Source organism: Bubalus kerabau, chromosome 2 (assembly GCF_029407905.1).
Source record: "Bubalus kerabau isolate K-KA32 ecotype Philippines breed swamp buffalo chromosome 2, PCC_UOA_SB_1v2, whole genome shotgun sequence".
Lineage (NCBI taxonomy): Eukaryota > Metazoa > Chordata > Mammalia > Artiodactyla > Bovidae > Bubalus > Bubalus kerabau.
In genome coordinates, this window is record NC_073625.1 from 51,127,546 (window position 1) to 51,142,263 (window position 14,718).

Here is a 14,718-nt window from a genome sequence, read left to right on the forward strand (position 1 = left end):
GCACACGCACGCACAAACACACACACACAGTATGTATATGTTATTTCACTCATTTTTTTTTTTTCAACACATAGTTATTGAATTCCAACTGTGTGCTGTGGAAATTCAGAGAGCGAGAGGACTGGATAACAGTTAACAACGTCAGAAAATTTCGTAGTACTGTAAAGCCTGCTTCCAGAGGTTTGTGCTTAGGACTTTATAAGACCCAGAGCTTTGAAGACTCTGCAAAGGATATTTTAATGAAGGGACACAATTTACTTGAAGGACTCCAGCCCCTGTTGTTCTATCACATGAGAGCGTTCTGAAGCAATTGTAAAGACATCTTAAGCAAGCAACACAAACTAATTAGCAAATTGGTGTCAAGAATGAAAATGACGCCTTGTGTTTTTCACCGCATCCCCTAGCCAGGGCATATAAAGAAGGAGGGAGCATAGGAGCATTTCCATTGTACAGAGGAAATGCATTCCCTGCTCGCCAAGCCGCCCAACCCAGACACCATGAGCTACTGCTTCTCCAGCACCGTCTTCCCAGGCTGCTACTGGGGCAGCGATGGCTACCCGCTGGGCTACAGTGTGGGCTGTGGCTACGGTAGTACCTACTCCCCAGTGGACTATGGCTTCGGCTATGGCTACAACGGCTCCGGGGCCTTCGGTTACCGAAGATTCTGGCCATTTGCTCTCTACTGATTTGCTGAAATACCGGAGGCATGGAATTTTCTCCCCCAAACCCAAGAGGCGCACTTCCAGGTCCTCAGAGACCCATCAGCCTCCCAGGTGGCTGCTTTTCACATCAGCACCAGAGTCTCAAGGGAAGAAGATGAAAAACCACTTGCCTCCAGCTGCATGATGTTTGTTGGGACATTTTGGGAAACTTGACATCCAAACACGTTTTACTTTTGAATTTTTCACCATGCTCATGACTCTTGTCATTATCAAGTTGTGGATATGTCTGTCAAATTCTCAATAAACTTGTCTCAACCTCTATTATATTCTCACCTGAGTGGAGTTTCCTTTCTTGGTGCGCGCATATTTCTTGGAACAGGCAGTGAGGCGAGGAGTTAGTTTTCTCATGCGGGTGTTAGAAGCAGTGAGAAAGCAAATAATCCCTGCTCTTGTGTGAGAAGCAGGCAACAGGGGTCTGCTTATGATTTTTAAAAAAATCCTATCTTAACCTTTTTTAAGTCTGTGACATCCTCCTCCAATTCTGGCCCCAATGTTACACCATCCATACACCATCCATTGCTTGGTGTCCCTCTGCATCTTGCCACTCCTGTTCCTCACAAGGGAACCCAACATTGAGGGACTCTGTCAATTATTTCTGTATCAATACAAATCAAATCCACTATTTTCCCTCTCGGGGACCAAGGATTGTAGAATAAAATGCTATGTCCCTTATTTAAGGATTCTGGAGAATCTATAGACATATTTTAGGGATCTGAGAGTCTTTTAAGGGAAGGGTAGATCCCCCATCTCAAACCACCTAGGATACCTACTTTACCACTTACAAGGACCAGTTTAGAAACAACAGAAAGCTTCTTAATCTTTGAAGAATCAACATCAGGTAGTGAGTTTTACTCTTAAAAGAGCACTTCTTATAGACCTGAAGATACATCAGCCTTTCTCTGTATTCCTTTAGAGAAGAGAGTAATATTCTTTTTATAAGCCAAATAAAAAATTCCTCAATCCTCTTGTTGAAAATATTTTATGTAGAGTACACATATTCTTGGGGACAGCAGGGTTTGGCTTAAACTCTGCTCCTCTGTTGAGTGTCTGCAAGTGGTATCTTGCATATTCTCTGCATTAGCTATAAATATAGTGGCTATTTGGAGAGATCATATTAGGAAAGAGTATTTTCTGCACCATATTTCATTCAACAAATATCTTTTTAAAAGAATTCAAAAGACATCATGTTCAAGAATTGACTTAGTAGATTCTTTTCCAGTGGGCTATTATAACCTAGAAAATCTCTAGTTTGAAACTTTCTAGCAGCCGTAGGTTGATTCACGCTGAGAATTGCAACTTAATCAAACATGTAGGTTAGAATAGAATAATAAAGGGAAAAAAAGGGGTTTTCAGGAATTGGAGGGTCAAATTGAGGTTAGAAGGTGTCTATTTGACAGTTCTAGAATAAGGACTGACTTATAAAAATTTTGTGCTTGAGAAAACTACACAGAACATCTAATTGTGTTTTTGAAGCTGCAGGATGCAGGAGCATCACCTGGCAGCTGGCTTAAAATGCAAATTCTTATGCTTTAGGCCCCGGAATTCTGACGACGTTTCTGAGATGTGATCCAAAAATATAATTTTTTTTTCTCTAGCTTGACTGAGGTATAATTGACAAATAAAATTTTTTTTATCTTTAAAGTGTAATAAGTAAGTATAAAGGATGTTTGATATGTGTATACATTGTGAAATGACTACCATAATCAAGTGAATTAATGTATCATTCACCTCAGATACGAGGATTCCCAGGTGGCGCACTGGTAAAGAATCTACCTACCAATGCAAGAGACACAAGAGACATGGATTTGATTCCTGGGTTGGAAAGAGCCCCTGGAGGAGGAAACGGCAACCCACGCCAGTACCTTTGCCTGGGAAGTTAATGGACAGAGGAATCTGGTGGGCTACAGTCCATGGGGTCACAGAGTTGGACATGACTGAGTGACCGAACACACACATCACCTCAAATTACCAATTTTTTTTCAGATGTATGATGTTCGCATCATTAATCTTAAGGGAAATAAAGCCACAAAGAGTTATCACTTCATACCTGTTGGAATGGGTATCATCAATAAGATGAGAGAAAATAATTTTTTTCCAGGATGTGGAGAACAGGGACCCTGTTAAACACTGTTGATCGGAATGTAAATGGATTCAGCCACTATGAAAAACAATGTGGTTTCTTAAAAAATTAAAAATAGATTTATCAAATGATTCAGCAATCTCTCTTCTGGGGGTATCCTCAAAGGAAAGGAAGTCATTATCTTGGAGAGGTATCTGCACTCCTGTGTTCATTGTTCAACATTATTCATAGTGGCTAAGGTATGGACACAGCTTATGAGTCTGTTGAGAGATGAATGGATAAAGAAAGTATCATGTAGATACAATGGAATATTTTATTTGTTACATTGTATTGCATCCAATCTTAAAAATGTAAGAAATTTTGTCATTGGAAACAACATGGATGAACCAGAAATCTAAAGTTTTTAGAAGTGCCCTAGGATTATGTTCTGCCTCCCCAGGACAAATTTTGGGAGATAGTGAGGGGCAGGGAGGCCTGGTGTGCTGCAGTCTCTGGGGTTGCAAAAAGCTGGATACCAGTTAGTTACTGAACAACAACAGCAACAGGATTCTATATCAGATGGTCTGACCCCCATGCTTTAAGAAGCACTGTTTCAGGACATTACACACACACACACACACACACACACAGTTATTTATCTATTCATTCATTTATGCTCAGATAACTTAATCTTCAGAGAAGGCAATTGCACCCCACTCCAGTACTCTTGCTTGGACAATCCCATGGATGGAGGAGCCTGATAGGCTGCAGTCCATGGGGTCGCTAAGAGTCGGACACGACTGAGTGACTTCACTTTCACCTTTCACTTTCATGCATTGGAGAAGGAAATGGCAACCCACTCCAGTGTTCTTGCCTGGAGAATCCCAGGGACGGGGGAGCCTGGTGGGCTGCCGTCTATGGGGTCGCACAGAGTCGGACACGACTGAAGCGATTTAGCAGCAGCAGCAGCAACTTAATCTTGATAGAAGAATATTATCTACATCTCAACTCAACAAGATTAAGGCCAGAAGAAGGAATCCTTTACAGCCCCAGAGACATACAAGAGGTACATTGAAGTATGACTACTGTGCTTGGCACTTTTAACTGCAGTATTGGGGCTGAAGTTTCTGATTATATACTCTGCTTAAGAAAAAATGTTTCACAGACACCACATGAATGGTCTAAGTATAGCGGGAGGACAAAGTTTTAGAGAGCCAAGGGGAAATTACTGTGCAGGAATGAAGGGTTATGTCATTAACAGAAACTCTCTGTTGATGAATGAGAGAGTGAAGGAATACAGCAGGAATACTGTCTTATGAACAAAAGGGTTAGCTTTCCCTCCTCAACTTTATTACTCTGATATGTAAAATATATAAAGCCTATTGAAATAAGTCAAGGGAACAGATTATATCAGAAATCTTTTAGCCTTTCTAGTAGGTTCTATTTTATTTATTTCTGCATAGGGAAGGGGAGGAGAAGGAAGCAAGGAAAGACAAAACTTCTAAGAGGTTTCCCCCAACTTCTGCATCTCATTACACAAGATTACCCACAAAACATCATGTAATATTGTAAAATATTAATAATAAAATCGAGAAAGACACACACAAAAAGAAAAAATGTACTTTGGGATGATTTTATAAATTCATATTTTTCCATGTAATAAAATGTTCTGCATTATTTCATGTTGGTTATTTTTAACTGTAGTTCACTTTTATTACTTATGTTTAAAAAATGCTTGTACTCAGATCCCACCCTTGGAAATCTTGATAGGAAGATCTTCTATGGGCTCTTGAAATTTGTATTTAAAGAAATTCTCCATAAGTAGTTTATCTTTGTACTACCAGTTTGGGATAGTTGCAAAATTCTTATTCATGGCTTTTTATTTCCCATCCTTTTCAGCTTCCTCCATTTATTTTGAATCTAGGAACCAAGTTGTTTCATCTATAGTTACATAGGATTCAATGAAAACAAAATAAATGCATTTTACACACAAAGTGAGAAGAAAGAGGAGGAGGAACATTTATGCTACTACATTCAGGCTTGGCTGTGGTCTGTAGGGAATATGGCTAGATATTTATTTCTAATTGTACATGAGTTTTGGTATTGAGCTGGGCCAGTTTAGTGTTCTACACATAGTAGAAATTTAGTAAATATGACTGAGTTATCTGACAAATTTCCTCAACAAACATGAAAAAAAATACCAAGCATTCTTTTACTAACATCTTATAAGTATTCTTTAATTTATTTGCAGGTTGGAAGTCTGATGTCTGTGCATTTTACGATTTGGATTCATTGCAGAAGGTCACACGTGAAGCAAAGTATTGTTTTTCTTTCCTGTTTTCCATGAATTACTTATTTCTTCCAATTACCTGAAAAACTGATCTATTTTTTTTTTTTTAAAGATTTCCATGCTGAATAAAGCCTGTAGCTGAGAAAGGTGACATGAATACTTAACAGACACCTTATCTATAGAGGAACCTGTAAGAGAAAGAGAAAGAGAGAGAAATACATATTTTCCTCTTATATTTTAGGATGTTTCAGAGCAATTTTTCCTGGAAGAAAAAGGCATGGCTAGAGAATATCCTGGAATGATGAGTCTGTTGCTCTCAGAATCACACTGCGAAACCCTCACATGGATTCAGAGTGCAGTGTTGCTGCTGCTCTGCTTACTGTTTTCTTAATGACTTGTTCCCATAACCAACTTTTCGGCATAAAGGTGGGGTTTTGAATACTGAAAGTTTCTTTGGGAATTTGTTTTTGGTATGTGAAAACCCTAGGCATCAGTAATGCACTCTGGTCTCTCACTAATGTCTGCCACATGGATTCTGACTTTCTGTCGCCTCTCCTAAAGCTTCTATTCTAGACATTAGGCTTCCCAGTTCCTTGATTCCTTGGAAGTCATGATTCAGTAGTCGTAGCTGAATGTATGACTGCTCATTTGTGTCTACCCATTCACAGGACAGGTTTAAAGCCTCAAAGAATTTTCCAAGATTAACTGCAAACAAATTTTATTGGAGTAGAGTTGTTTTACATCATTGTGTTAGTTTCTACTCTACAGCAAAGTGAATCAGCTGTACATATATATCCCCTCTTCGTTGGGTTTCCTTCCCATTTAGGTCACCACAGAGCAATGAGTAGCCTTCCCTGTGCTATGCAGTAGGTTCTCATTAGTATTTTATACATAGTGGTGTATGTATGTCAATCCCAATTTCCCAATTCCTCCCACCCTACCCTTCCCTCTGCTCCCCACCCCCTACCCCCCAGCCTTGGGATTTATTCTCTACATCTGTGTCTCTATTTCTGCTTTGCAAATAGGTTCATTTGTACCATTTTTCTAGAGTCCACATAAGTGTAAATATACCTTTTTATCTTTCTGGCTTACTTCACTCTGTATGACAGTCTCTAGGTCCATTTACATCTCTGCAATTTCATTCCTCAGGTATGGAGGCTCCTTAAGGAGCTACCATATGACCCAACAATGCCACTCCTGGCCATATACCTGGAGAAAATCTTAATTCAAAAAGATATCTGCACCCCAATGTTCATTGCAGCACTGTTTACAATAGCCAGGATGTGGAAGCAGCTTAAACATCCATCAGCAGAGAAATGGATAAAGAAGATGTAGTACACATATCCAAAACTAACTTTGATAATAAATCTATTAGCAATGCTCCCTTAAACAGTTTCCTAGTATTCTCTTAAGGCCATTTTGGAGGCATCTAATATGCCCTCTGTCACAAGGTTGGTAGAGAAATGTTCTCTAAATGTGGATCTTTATGAGACCAGAGTATTTGATTACACCATCCCATAAAGAGGGCTTCCCTGATAGCTCAGTCAGTAAAGAATCTGCCTGCAATGCAGGAGACCCTGCTTCGATCCCTGGGTTGGGAAGTTCCCCTGGAGAAGGGAAGGGCTACCCACTCCAGTATTCTGGCCTAGAGAATTCCATGTCCATTGGGTCCCAAAGAGTTGGAAACGACTGAGTGACTTTCACTTTCATCCAAGATGTTGGCCATGAAATTATGACAATGGAGAATGTGAAGATGACAGTCTTAGCAAGCTTGGTGCAGGCAGGAAATTTTATACCGTATTTACATTGTTCTTGAAAATAAGAAAAGATCAATGATTTTCCCTCCCTTCTTCATATTTTTTTCACTTGTCTGCAGCTTTTCCTCTTTTGCTTCTATATCTTTGTCCTCCAGGTTTTTACTTTTTAGAGGACCAGATTCACCTCTATTCCCAGAGATCATATGAAGCCAGGGTAAATTTCTAACTAGATGTATGAGCAGTTTCTCAGAAAGTAGAATGATCAAGAGAAGCACCTTCCCAACACAGAGAAATCTCACAGTTGCAATGAGTCATCGCTTTCAAAGACTCACACCAGCTCTGCCGTCCATATGTGAAAAACCTTTCAACTACGATGGATACCTAAGGAAGATGTCAGACACCTTATAAGCCAGAGTTCTTCTTCATTTGCTGAACATGCTAAAAGAACATAAATGTACAATACTGGAGAATCAGTGGATGACACTGGTATTTGGTAAAGTTATTCAAAGTGAATTTTACTTATCCAAAGAAGGTTTTGCTCACTCTTTTGTCCAAAACTTCAGACACAGGAAGCAAAGCAGAACTGAAAAAAGTTTCATACTTACATGGCTTGGATTTTTGACTTCCCTCATTTCTCCTGCTGTCAAAAGAACCATCCAGAATGTGATAGTTGCTGCCCAGTGGATACATTCAACTCATGGCTTTACGATGGCAACCGTGCAAGTAACTTTTGCCTAAATCCAACCACCCGCCCAACCTTGTGTATATCCTGTGGTCAGTTGCTCAGTTGTGTCTGATTCTAGATGACCCCATGGACTGTAGCCCGCCAGGCTCCTCTGTCCATAGGATTTCCCAGGCAAGAAAACTGAAGTGGGTTGCCATTTCCTTCTCCAGGGGATTGTCCTGACCCAGGGATCAAATTTGTGTCTCTTGCATTTCCTGCATTGGCAGGCAGATTCTTTACCACCGAGCCACCAGCTCCCTAGTACATCCTAGAACAGCACAATAACTTTTGAATTAAATGTTTGGTAAGCATGCTTTCATCCCATTGCTGTCCTACCACACTAAATCTTCTGAAGTGAGGTTGAGATTTTAGATGAGGTCATCTTCTTGAGCATAGTATGATTTTTCAGTCATTTCCACGATAAAAATGATTAGGCAAAAGAAGTAATATTTCATTTATTCTTGGGGTCATAATACATTACTCTTCTTTACAACCCCATGGCTTTGGTTTTGTTCTAGATTCTGTTATCCTCATTTTGCGCAAGAGGAAGCTGGAATTTAGAATGTTCAATGATATTCTCAAAGCAGGAGAGTGGCAGACCGGGATTTCTAATCTGGTTGTGTTTGATGCTGAAGCTTTGCTGCCTGCCTCCCACTAACAAGAGTCGACTCTAATTGCATCCTATAGAGCTGTGTGCTCTATAAAGGGCCATTATCTGTCTTGCTCACCACTGTGTCCCCAAAATAAAGCACAGCACTGGGCTTATATTGAGTCCTGGATAAAAGTCACATGAATGAAAAGACAATATACCATTTTCAAATTCAAATAAAGAATCCCTAATCATGGCGATGAGACCCTTTGAAAGTCTTTTGTTCAAATATGAAAATAGCACTATTTAGTGTGTTTGTTTTTTGACACTTACAAGAGATTTCATGAATGTGGTGACTATGAGCCCAGAAACATATCCCTGAGATGGAGGAGTGGGCTGTGGATGCAATGTAGTCAGGATCTACTGACAGGATGAAGCAATGACGTCATGCAGCAATTTCACAGCCCCCAGAATTCTCAGTGACATTCAACTGTGTCTCTTAGAATTTCAGAGATATCAGTTATAGGGCATTTCTCCAGTACAATTCTTTGTAAATGTAAAAACTGATTTGATGTTCTGCCTTAAATGAAGAGGTGAGTGATCTATGTAAAATTGTACAGTCTAGAGGTAGGAGGCCAGTGAAGAAGGAAGTAAAGGTAAGGGAAAGAGGCTCATTATCTGACAAAGATTTTCTCCTTGATCACACTCTAATCAGACTTCACTGAACTTTCTTCTCAACTAGGTTCTGACTTTTGGTTTTCTGTGTTTGTCTCTGCATCACCCAGTTTTAGCAAGAAATCTGCTAATTCAGCTAAACCAGAACCCTTCCACCCACTCTCCCAACCTCAGTATCTCATCACCCTCAATACATGATCTGATTGCTCATCTTCCGCCATCTCCCAGTCTGATCTCTCTGGAACTGACTTCAGTAAGAACCCTGTCAGATTGGTTTAGCCTGAAATCAACCCTCTCTCCCTTTAGCCTTAATATTTTCTCTTAGTAATTTTCCATCCACTGATTCTCCCTTGCTCCTTGGCTAAAAATTCCCTCTTTTCCTTGTATTCCAAGTTCAGCCCAATCTCTCTCTACTATTACAAAACCTGTATGACTACATTGTAGTAGCTCTCCTTGAATAAAGTTGGCTTTATCATCTTTGGATGGCATCTGGATCCAACCAGTCCATCCTAAAGGAAACCAGTCCTGAATATTCACTGGAAGGACTGATGTTGAAGCTGAAACTCCAATACTTTGGCCACCTGATGTGAAGACCTGACTCATTTGAAAAGACCCTAATTCTGGGAAAGATTGAAGGCAGGAGGAGAAGGGGACAACAGAGGATGAGATGGCTAGATGGCATCACCAACTCAATGGACATGAGTTTGGGTAAACTCTGGGTGTTGGTGATGGACAGGGAGGCCTGGCGTGCTTCAGTCCACGGGGTCACAAAGAGTCGGACATGACTGAGCGACAGAACTGAACTATCATCTTTAAAATGCGTCCTGAACAATTTTTAAAACATTTTCAAATTTAAAATTTTCAAAGTATCCTTTGAAAGAATTGCTACTGTTTTGTTAAATTTGTACTTTGATACAATAATCTAGTTTTTTCTTATTTCATTCAGCTTAATGGGTATTTTTCTGACAATATTGATCATATCCTAAGGAAGAAATAAGTGAAAACCAGTTGGTTAAATGATTTAAATAGATGTAAGGTGGAAAGCAGTTTCAGAAATTCTTTAAGTTTCTGTTGAAAAGCTAATGTTACATTTCTTTTTTTTTTAATGCAACATTGATTATTTATTCTTCTCATTCTCAGTACAAGCTGATAGTTAATCATGCAAAGTCATGTTTCTTGAGGGTAGATTATTGAGAGAAACATGAAGGAAACTACATTTGTAATTTATCTCACTTGGTTGACCCTGTGAAGTACTCTGTTCTTCCAGTTACTTATTTTCTTATGTATAGTAGATATTGGTTAACATCAAGGCTATTTAATAAACTTAGAGCTTAAACATGGTTCATTATTCATGACAAAGGAGGAACAGTGAAGACATTGAAAATTCATTAAAAATTTAGTTGAAGGTAGTGGCTATTCTAGAAAACTGATTACTTATAAACATAAAAATATGTTTCTTCATCATTGATAGATGTCAAGGGATCACTGAACATAAAATAATTGCAGTTAAATTGTGGAATATATTCTCAATGAGAAATAAAAATTTCTATATTTCATGAGATATTACCAGAAGATTTGCCTTAGTTTTGAAAACATCTATAAAGGGCTCAATCGTACATCAGAAGTTTCTTGGGAGAGCAATCTCTGGTATATTTAGTCACAGAGTTTAGACAGCATTAACAGTCCCTTTTATGTGGTCAGAAAATGCCTGCAGTCTCACAGGCCATGTTAGGTAACATACTAAGAATATTTCTGGTTGTTTGGAAGCCTGAGTTTTGAAGGTTAAATTGGGAATCTGCTTTTACCAAAGACTTTGATGATTCTTCAGTGGCTTCTCCATTTTAGGGTCTAAACTAATTCAAGGAACACTAGGCAGTCAGTCATCCTCAAACAATTTTAAAGAGTCATGAAGAAGCCTAGGAACAAGGGTGGATATTTGTTGCCACACCCCTTAGTGGCAGTGCCTAAAACGCTTGGACAGATGGAGCAAGTCATTCCCAGGAAATGTGGTCTTTGCCTCTGAACACTCATCTCTTAAGAAAAATGTCCTGTGGCTTTTTCAGTGAGGGCATCTACCCAGGTTACTACTGGGGCAGTTGGGGATACCCCCTGGGCTACAGTGCTGCCTGTGGATATGGTAGCACCTATTCCCCAGTGGGCTATGGCTTCAGATATGGATATGGTGGCTTCCGCCCATTTGACTACAGAAGATACTGGACATTTGACCTCTATTAATCAACTTCTAACCACATGAACTGTACAATAATCTGCATCACTCAGAACCAAACTTGAAGCAATATTGTACTGACAGCTTTCCAGAGTACAGAAGGTGGACTTCCTATTCTCTATGTATCGAACTGTGCAAAGTAGAGAGATCATAAACTTTGTGAACTGAACTGTAACTGAAGCCTTAATTTTTGTTGATAGAGTACTGTACCTTAGGATTTTCAATGGCCTAGTGCAGTATATTTGATTTCCATGTTCCCCCTAAATTCTGGTTGAGTTTTTACATTGATTTCCCTATTCTAATAAATATACTTAATTTAGCCTATCAGTGTGATTTTTCAATTTTGTGGTGTTCTGTTGATTCATTCTTTGTGGATATATTTTCCTTCTGCATTTTGCAGTGAGGGTAATGTTTTGCTATTATATATTCTATCTACTGGAGGGATATTGATTTAAGACAAAAGTAAGCAGCGCATGGTGAATGTTCATGGACTCTTCTTTCATTCTTTTATTCATATTATAGTCTTGAATGAGAAATCTGGGGATTAAAATTAGCCATAACCTCTTTAATCTCCAGTGTGTTGTGTCTCAATAAGGTTTTGACTTTTTAAGAATGCTTTCCAGTTTCCTGTTGCCTTCTCGATGTCAACAATGCCAACTAGAACAACTAGTGTGCAGGAGGAATCTTAAAATTTACATCCCTTCTATGTCCATTATATTCTAAGTTTGATTTTGGTTTGTATGGCTACTTTCTTGAATCCATGAATTTAATGGTTAAACTATTACTAACAAAGGGACAAAATTATGAATTAAAATAAATCCCAGTGATGTTACAGTGGTATATGCCTCACACAGCAAGCTAAGAAAAGGTTATTCTCTCGAGTATTCTCAATGGACGGCATGAAGGAAGATGAGAAATATGTTTTAAACCTCTTTAAATATAAAAGGTCAAAGAAGGTGAATTTTCTTTACAGTAAGTTGTAGTTCACATTCTGGTTTATTCCTGAACCACCAAACTTGACAAAATGGACATGGAAGAGAAATGGTAGAATTTACTGCATTAGATCAAACTTGACCAAAATGACAGTCCCCTGTGTAATATCCACATCCTCCTGGGTCCCTAATTGTGAATTCAAGCATAATTCAACTGTGCACTGAATTAACTGTTAATGCTTTTTCTAAAAGATGTTACCGTAATTATTATATATCATTTTAAGAACACTTCTAATATTAACATTATAATGAGTTTCTAATGTCTATTTCTTGTAATCTCTTCCAATGTAAGCCTATGAAGCAACATAAAAGCTAATCCAGGATAATGCATTTGTATAGGCAGCAAAATGATGTGATAGAGGTAAGGCTCTCTGAAAAATTTAACATTATCCAAGTGTATAATCAAGATCATCAAAACAAATGGAGTATTTTATATATGTAAGAAAATTTTCTATCAAGCAAGGTTAAAAACATTTAGAAATCAGCATATAGTAAAATCATGTACAAGTTTTAAAACTGGAATATATCTGTGTAATTATCAGAAAAATCAAGATATTGAAATTTTCCATCACCCAAAAAACTCTCTCATGCTGTCCATATTTTAGTCATACTCTCTCTCCTGACTCTTGGCAACCATTGGTCTGTTCTCCAGCACTATGCATTGTCTTTTTGACAAGGATATATAAATGAAATGATTCTTTAAGAAGTTCCTATATGGGATTTGCTAGGCTTCTTGAACCTGTTTTGGCTAGTAGTAAGCTAGGTGTTGGAGAAGACTCTTGAGAGTCCCTTGGACTGCAAGGAGATCCAACCAATCCATTCTAAAGTAGATCAGTCCTGGGTGTTCTTTGGAAGGAATGATGCTAAAGCTGAAACTCCAATACTTTGGCCACCTCATGCGAAGAGCTGACTCATTGGAAAAGAGTCTGATACTGGGAGGGATTGAGGGCAGGGAGAGAAGGGGAAGACAGAGGATGAGATGGCTGGATGGCATCACCGACTCAATGGACGTGAGTTTGAGTGAACTCCGGGAGTTGGTGATGGACAGGGAGGCCTGGCGTGCTGCGATTCATGGGGTTGCAAAGAGTCATACATGACTGAGTGACTGGACTGAATAGAACTGAACTGAACTGAAGCTAAGAGCACAGTCTATCCAGAATTTGGGGTAGGCCTGGATCTCTAGGTTGATTGAAAAAGAGGAAATGTGGGGAGAGACAACCAGGCAGTTTTTGAAAATGTCTTAGCAACCATGGTGGATATATAAAATATGTGAAATTCATTTTATAATAACCTAGATTTTGTGATTTTTGAATCTGAACACACATTGTAAACTATTGCCAAGCTGTTAAAGGATGCACAGTTTGCAGTTCTGCCTCCACAATTTTTGGCTTAGAGTCTGGCGCACACCCTATTTTTCTGCGTGTTTAACCAGCACAAGATGATTACAGTGTCAGAATCACCTTTTAGAAACACTGATCTAGACAAAGATTTTGATATGTTCACCACATTTTCCTAGTGTCACTAACTTGAGTGGCATTCCCAAACCTTGAAGGTTAGGAGTAGATTTCAAAGGTGACCTAAACAGTGATCTGCAAGAATGAAGGTTGGCCTGGGAGAAATAAGTGCAAGTCAGTGCCAGGGAAAGCATGGAGCAATCCTGGCTCAGGAAAGTATTGCAGAAACCAAACATGCCATACACTAGGAATGAATCAGCAGTGTAGTGTATAATTAAAAAAGAACCTGAGACAAATATGAATTACTGGAAGCATGACACATAGTTGATATTAATCCTCCCGCTATATGGCTCTGTCCAGACCAGTATTAGAATACCGATTCCATATTTATCACATGAATTTTATTAAGAATGTAGGATATTCAGGAAAAGAAAAGCATTTGAATGCATTGCTTAGAAATAACTAGAAATTTCTCTATATTAGAAGTAAGGGGAGAGAAATTGAGCTCCATAGGAAAAGATTAAAAGAATATGGGTTGTTATTCACTTTTGTAGAAAAATTTTTTAAAATTATGTTTTTTCTGTGAATAATCACTCATTGCAAACAGTATGGAAAATAAAGTAAGAAAAATCATGAATATTATTCATTAATCAGGAGTGACTAATGTCTTATCCCTAGTGACTGAAAGTAATTTTTTATACTTTTAAGAGTGCGATTATTCTAAATACTCTTTTATAAAATTAAATATTTGAAAACATAATTTTAAAATGACTGCATCATATTTCTCTACAAAGTACAGCATATTTAATTGTTTAATCACAGTTTTACACAATTTGGGGTGTTTTCAAACACCGCTCACTTGAAATAGGGTTTTAATGAATATCATTAATAATCACTATTCCCATCTATGATTATTCCTTGTTTTAGACTCCAAGTAGAACCAAGACATGAAGTCAAAGGTCATAACATTTTTAGGAATGAGGATATATGTTATCCTCCAATGATAGGCCATTGCAATGAAAATAAATTCCTTATTTCTTGCTGTGTCCAATAAGATTCTGGAGAGAACTTTCCTGAGTTAGTATGTCTTTATGTAAACTTTGTGAGGTCCTACATTTATGAAAGTATATTTACTTTACACTGACAGTTAATTTATAGATTGACTGGCTTTCTCAGCTAAAAAAATTGTAGAAAATTTGTCATCTTGTTAAAAAAATTGCTTTATTTTC

The 14,718-nt window shown here is 38.3% G+C and overlaps 1 protein-coding gene across 1 annotated transcript; it reads left to right on the plus strand.

Moving 5' to 3' along the window:
• Positions 1–497: 497 nt before the first annotated feature.
• On the plus strand, positions 498–708 carry LOC129644718 (keratin-associated protein 8-1). The gene has a single exon (XM_055570207.1). It carries the CDS (start codon positions 498–500, stop codon positions 684–686), a length of 189 nt encoding a protein of 62 aa, XP_055426182.1. The 3' UTR covers positions 687–708.
• Positions 709–14,718: the final 14,010 nt, after the last annotated feature.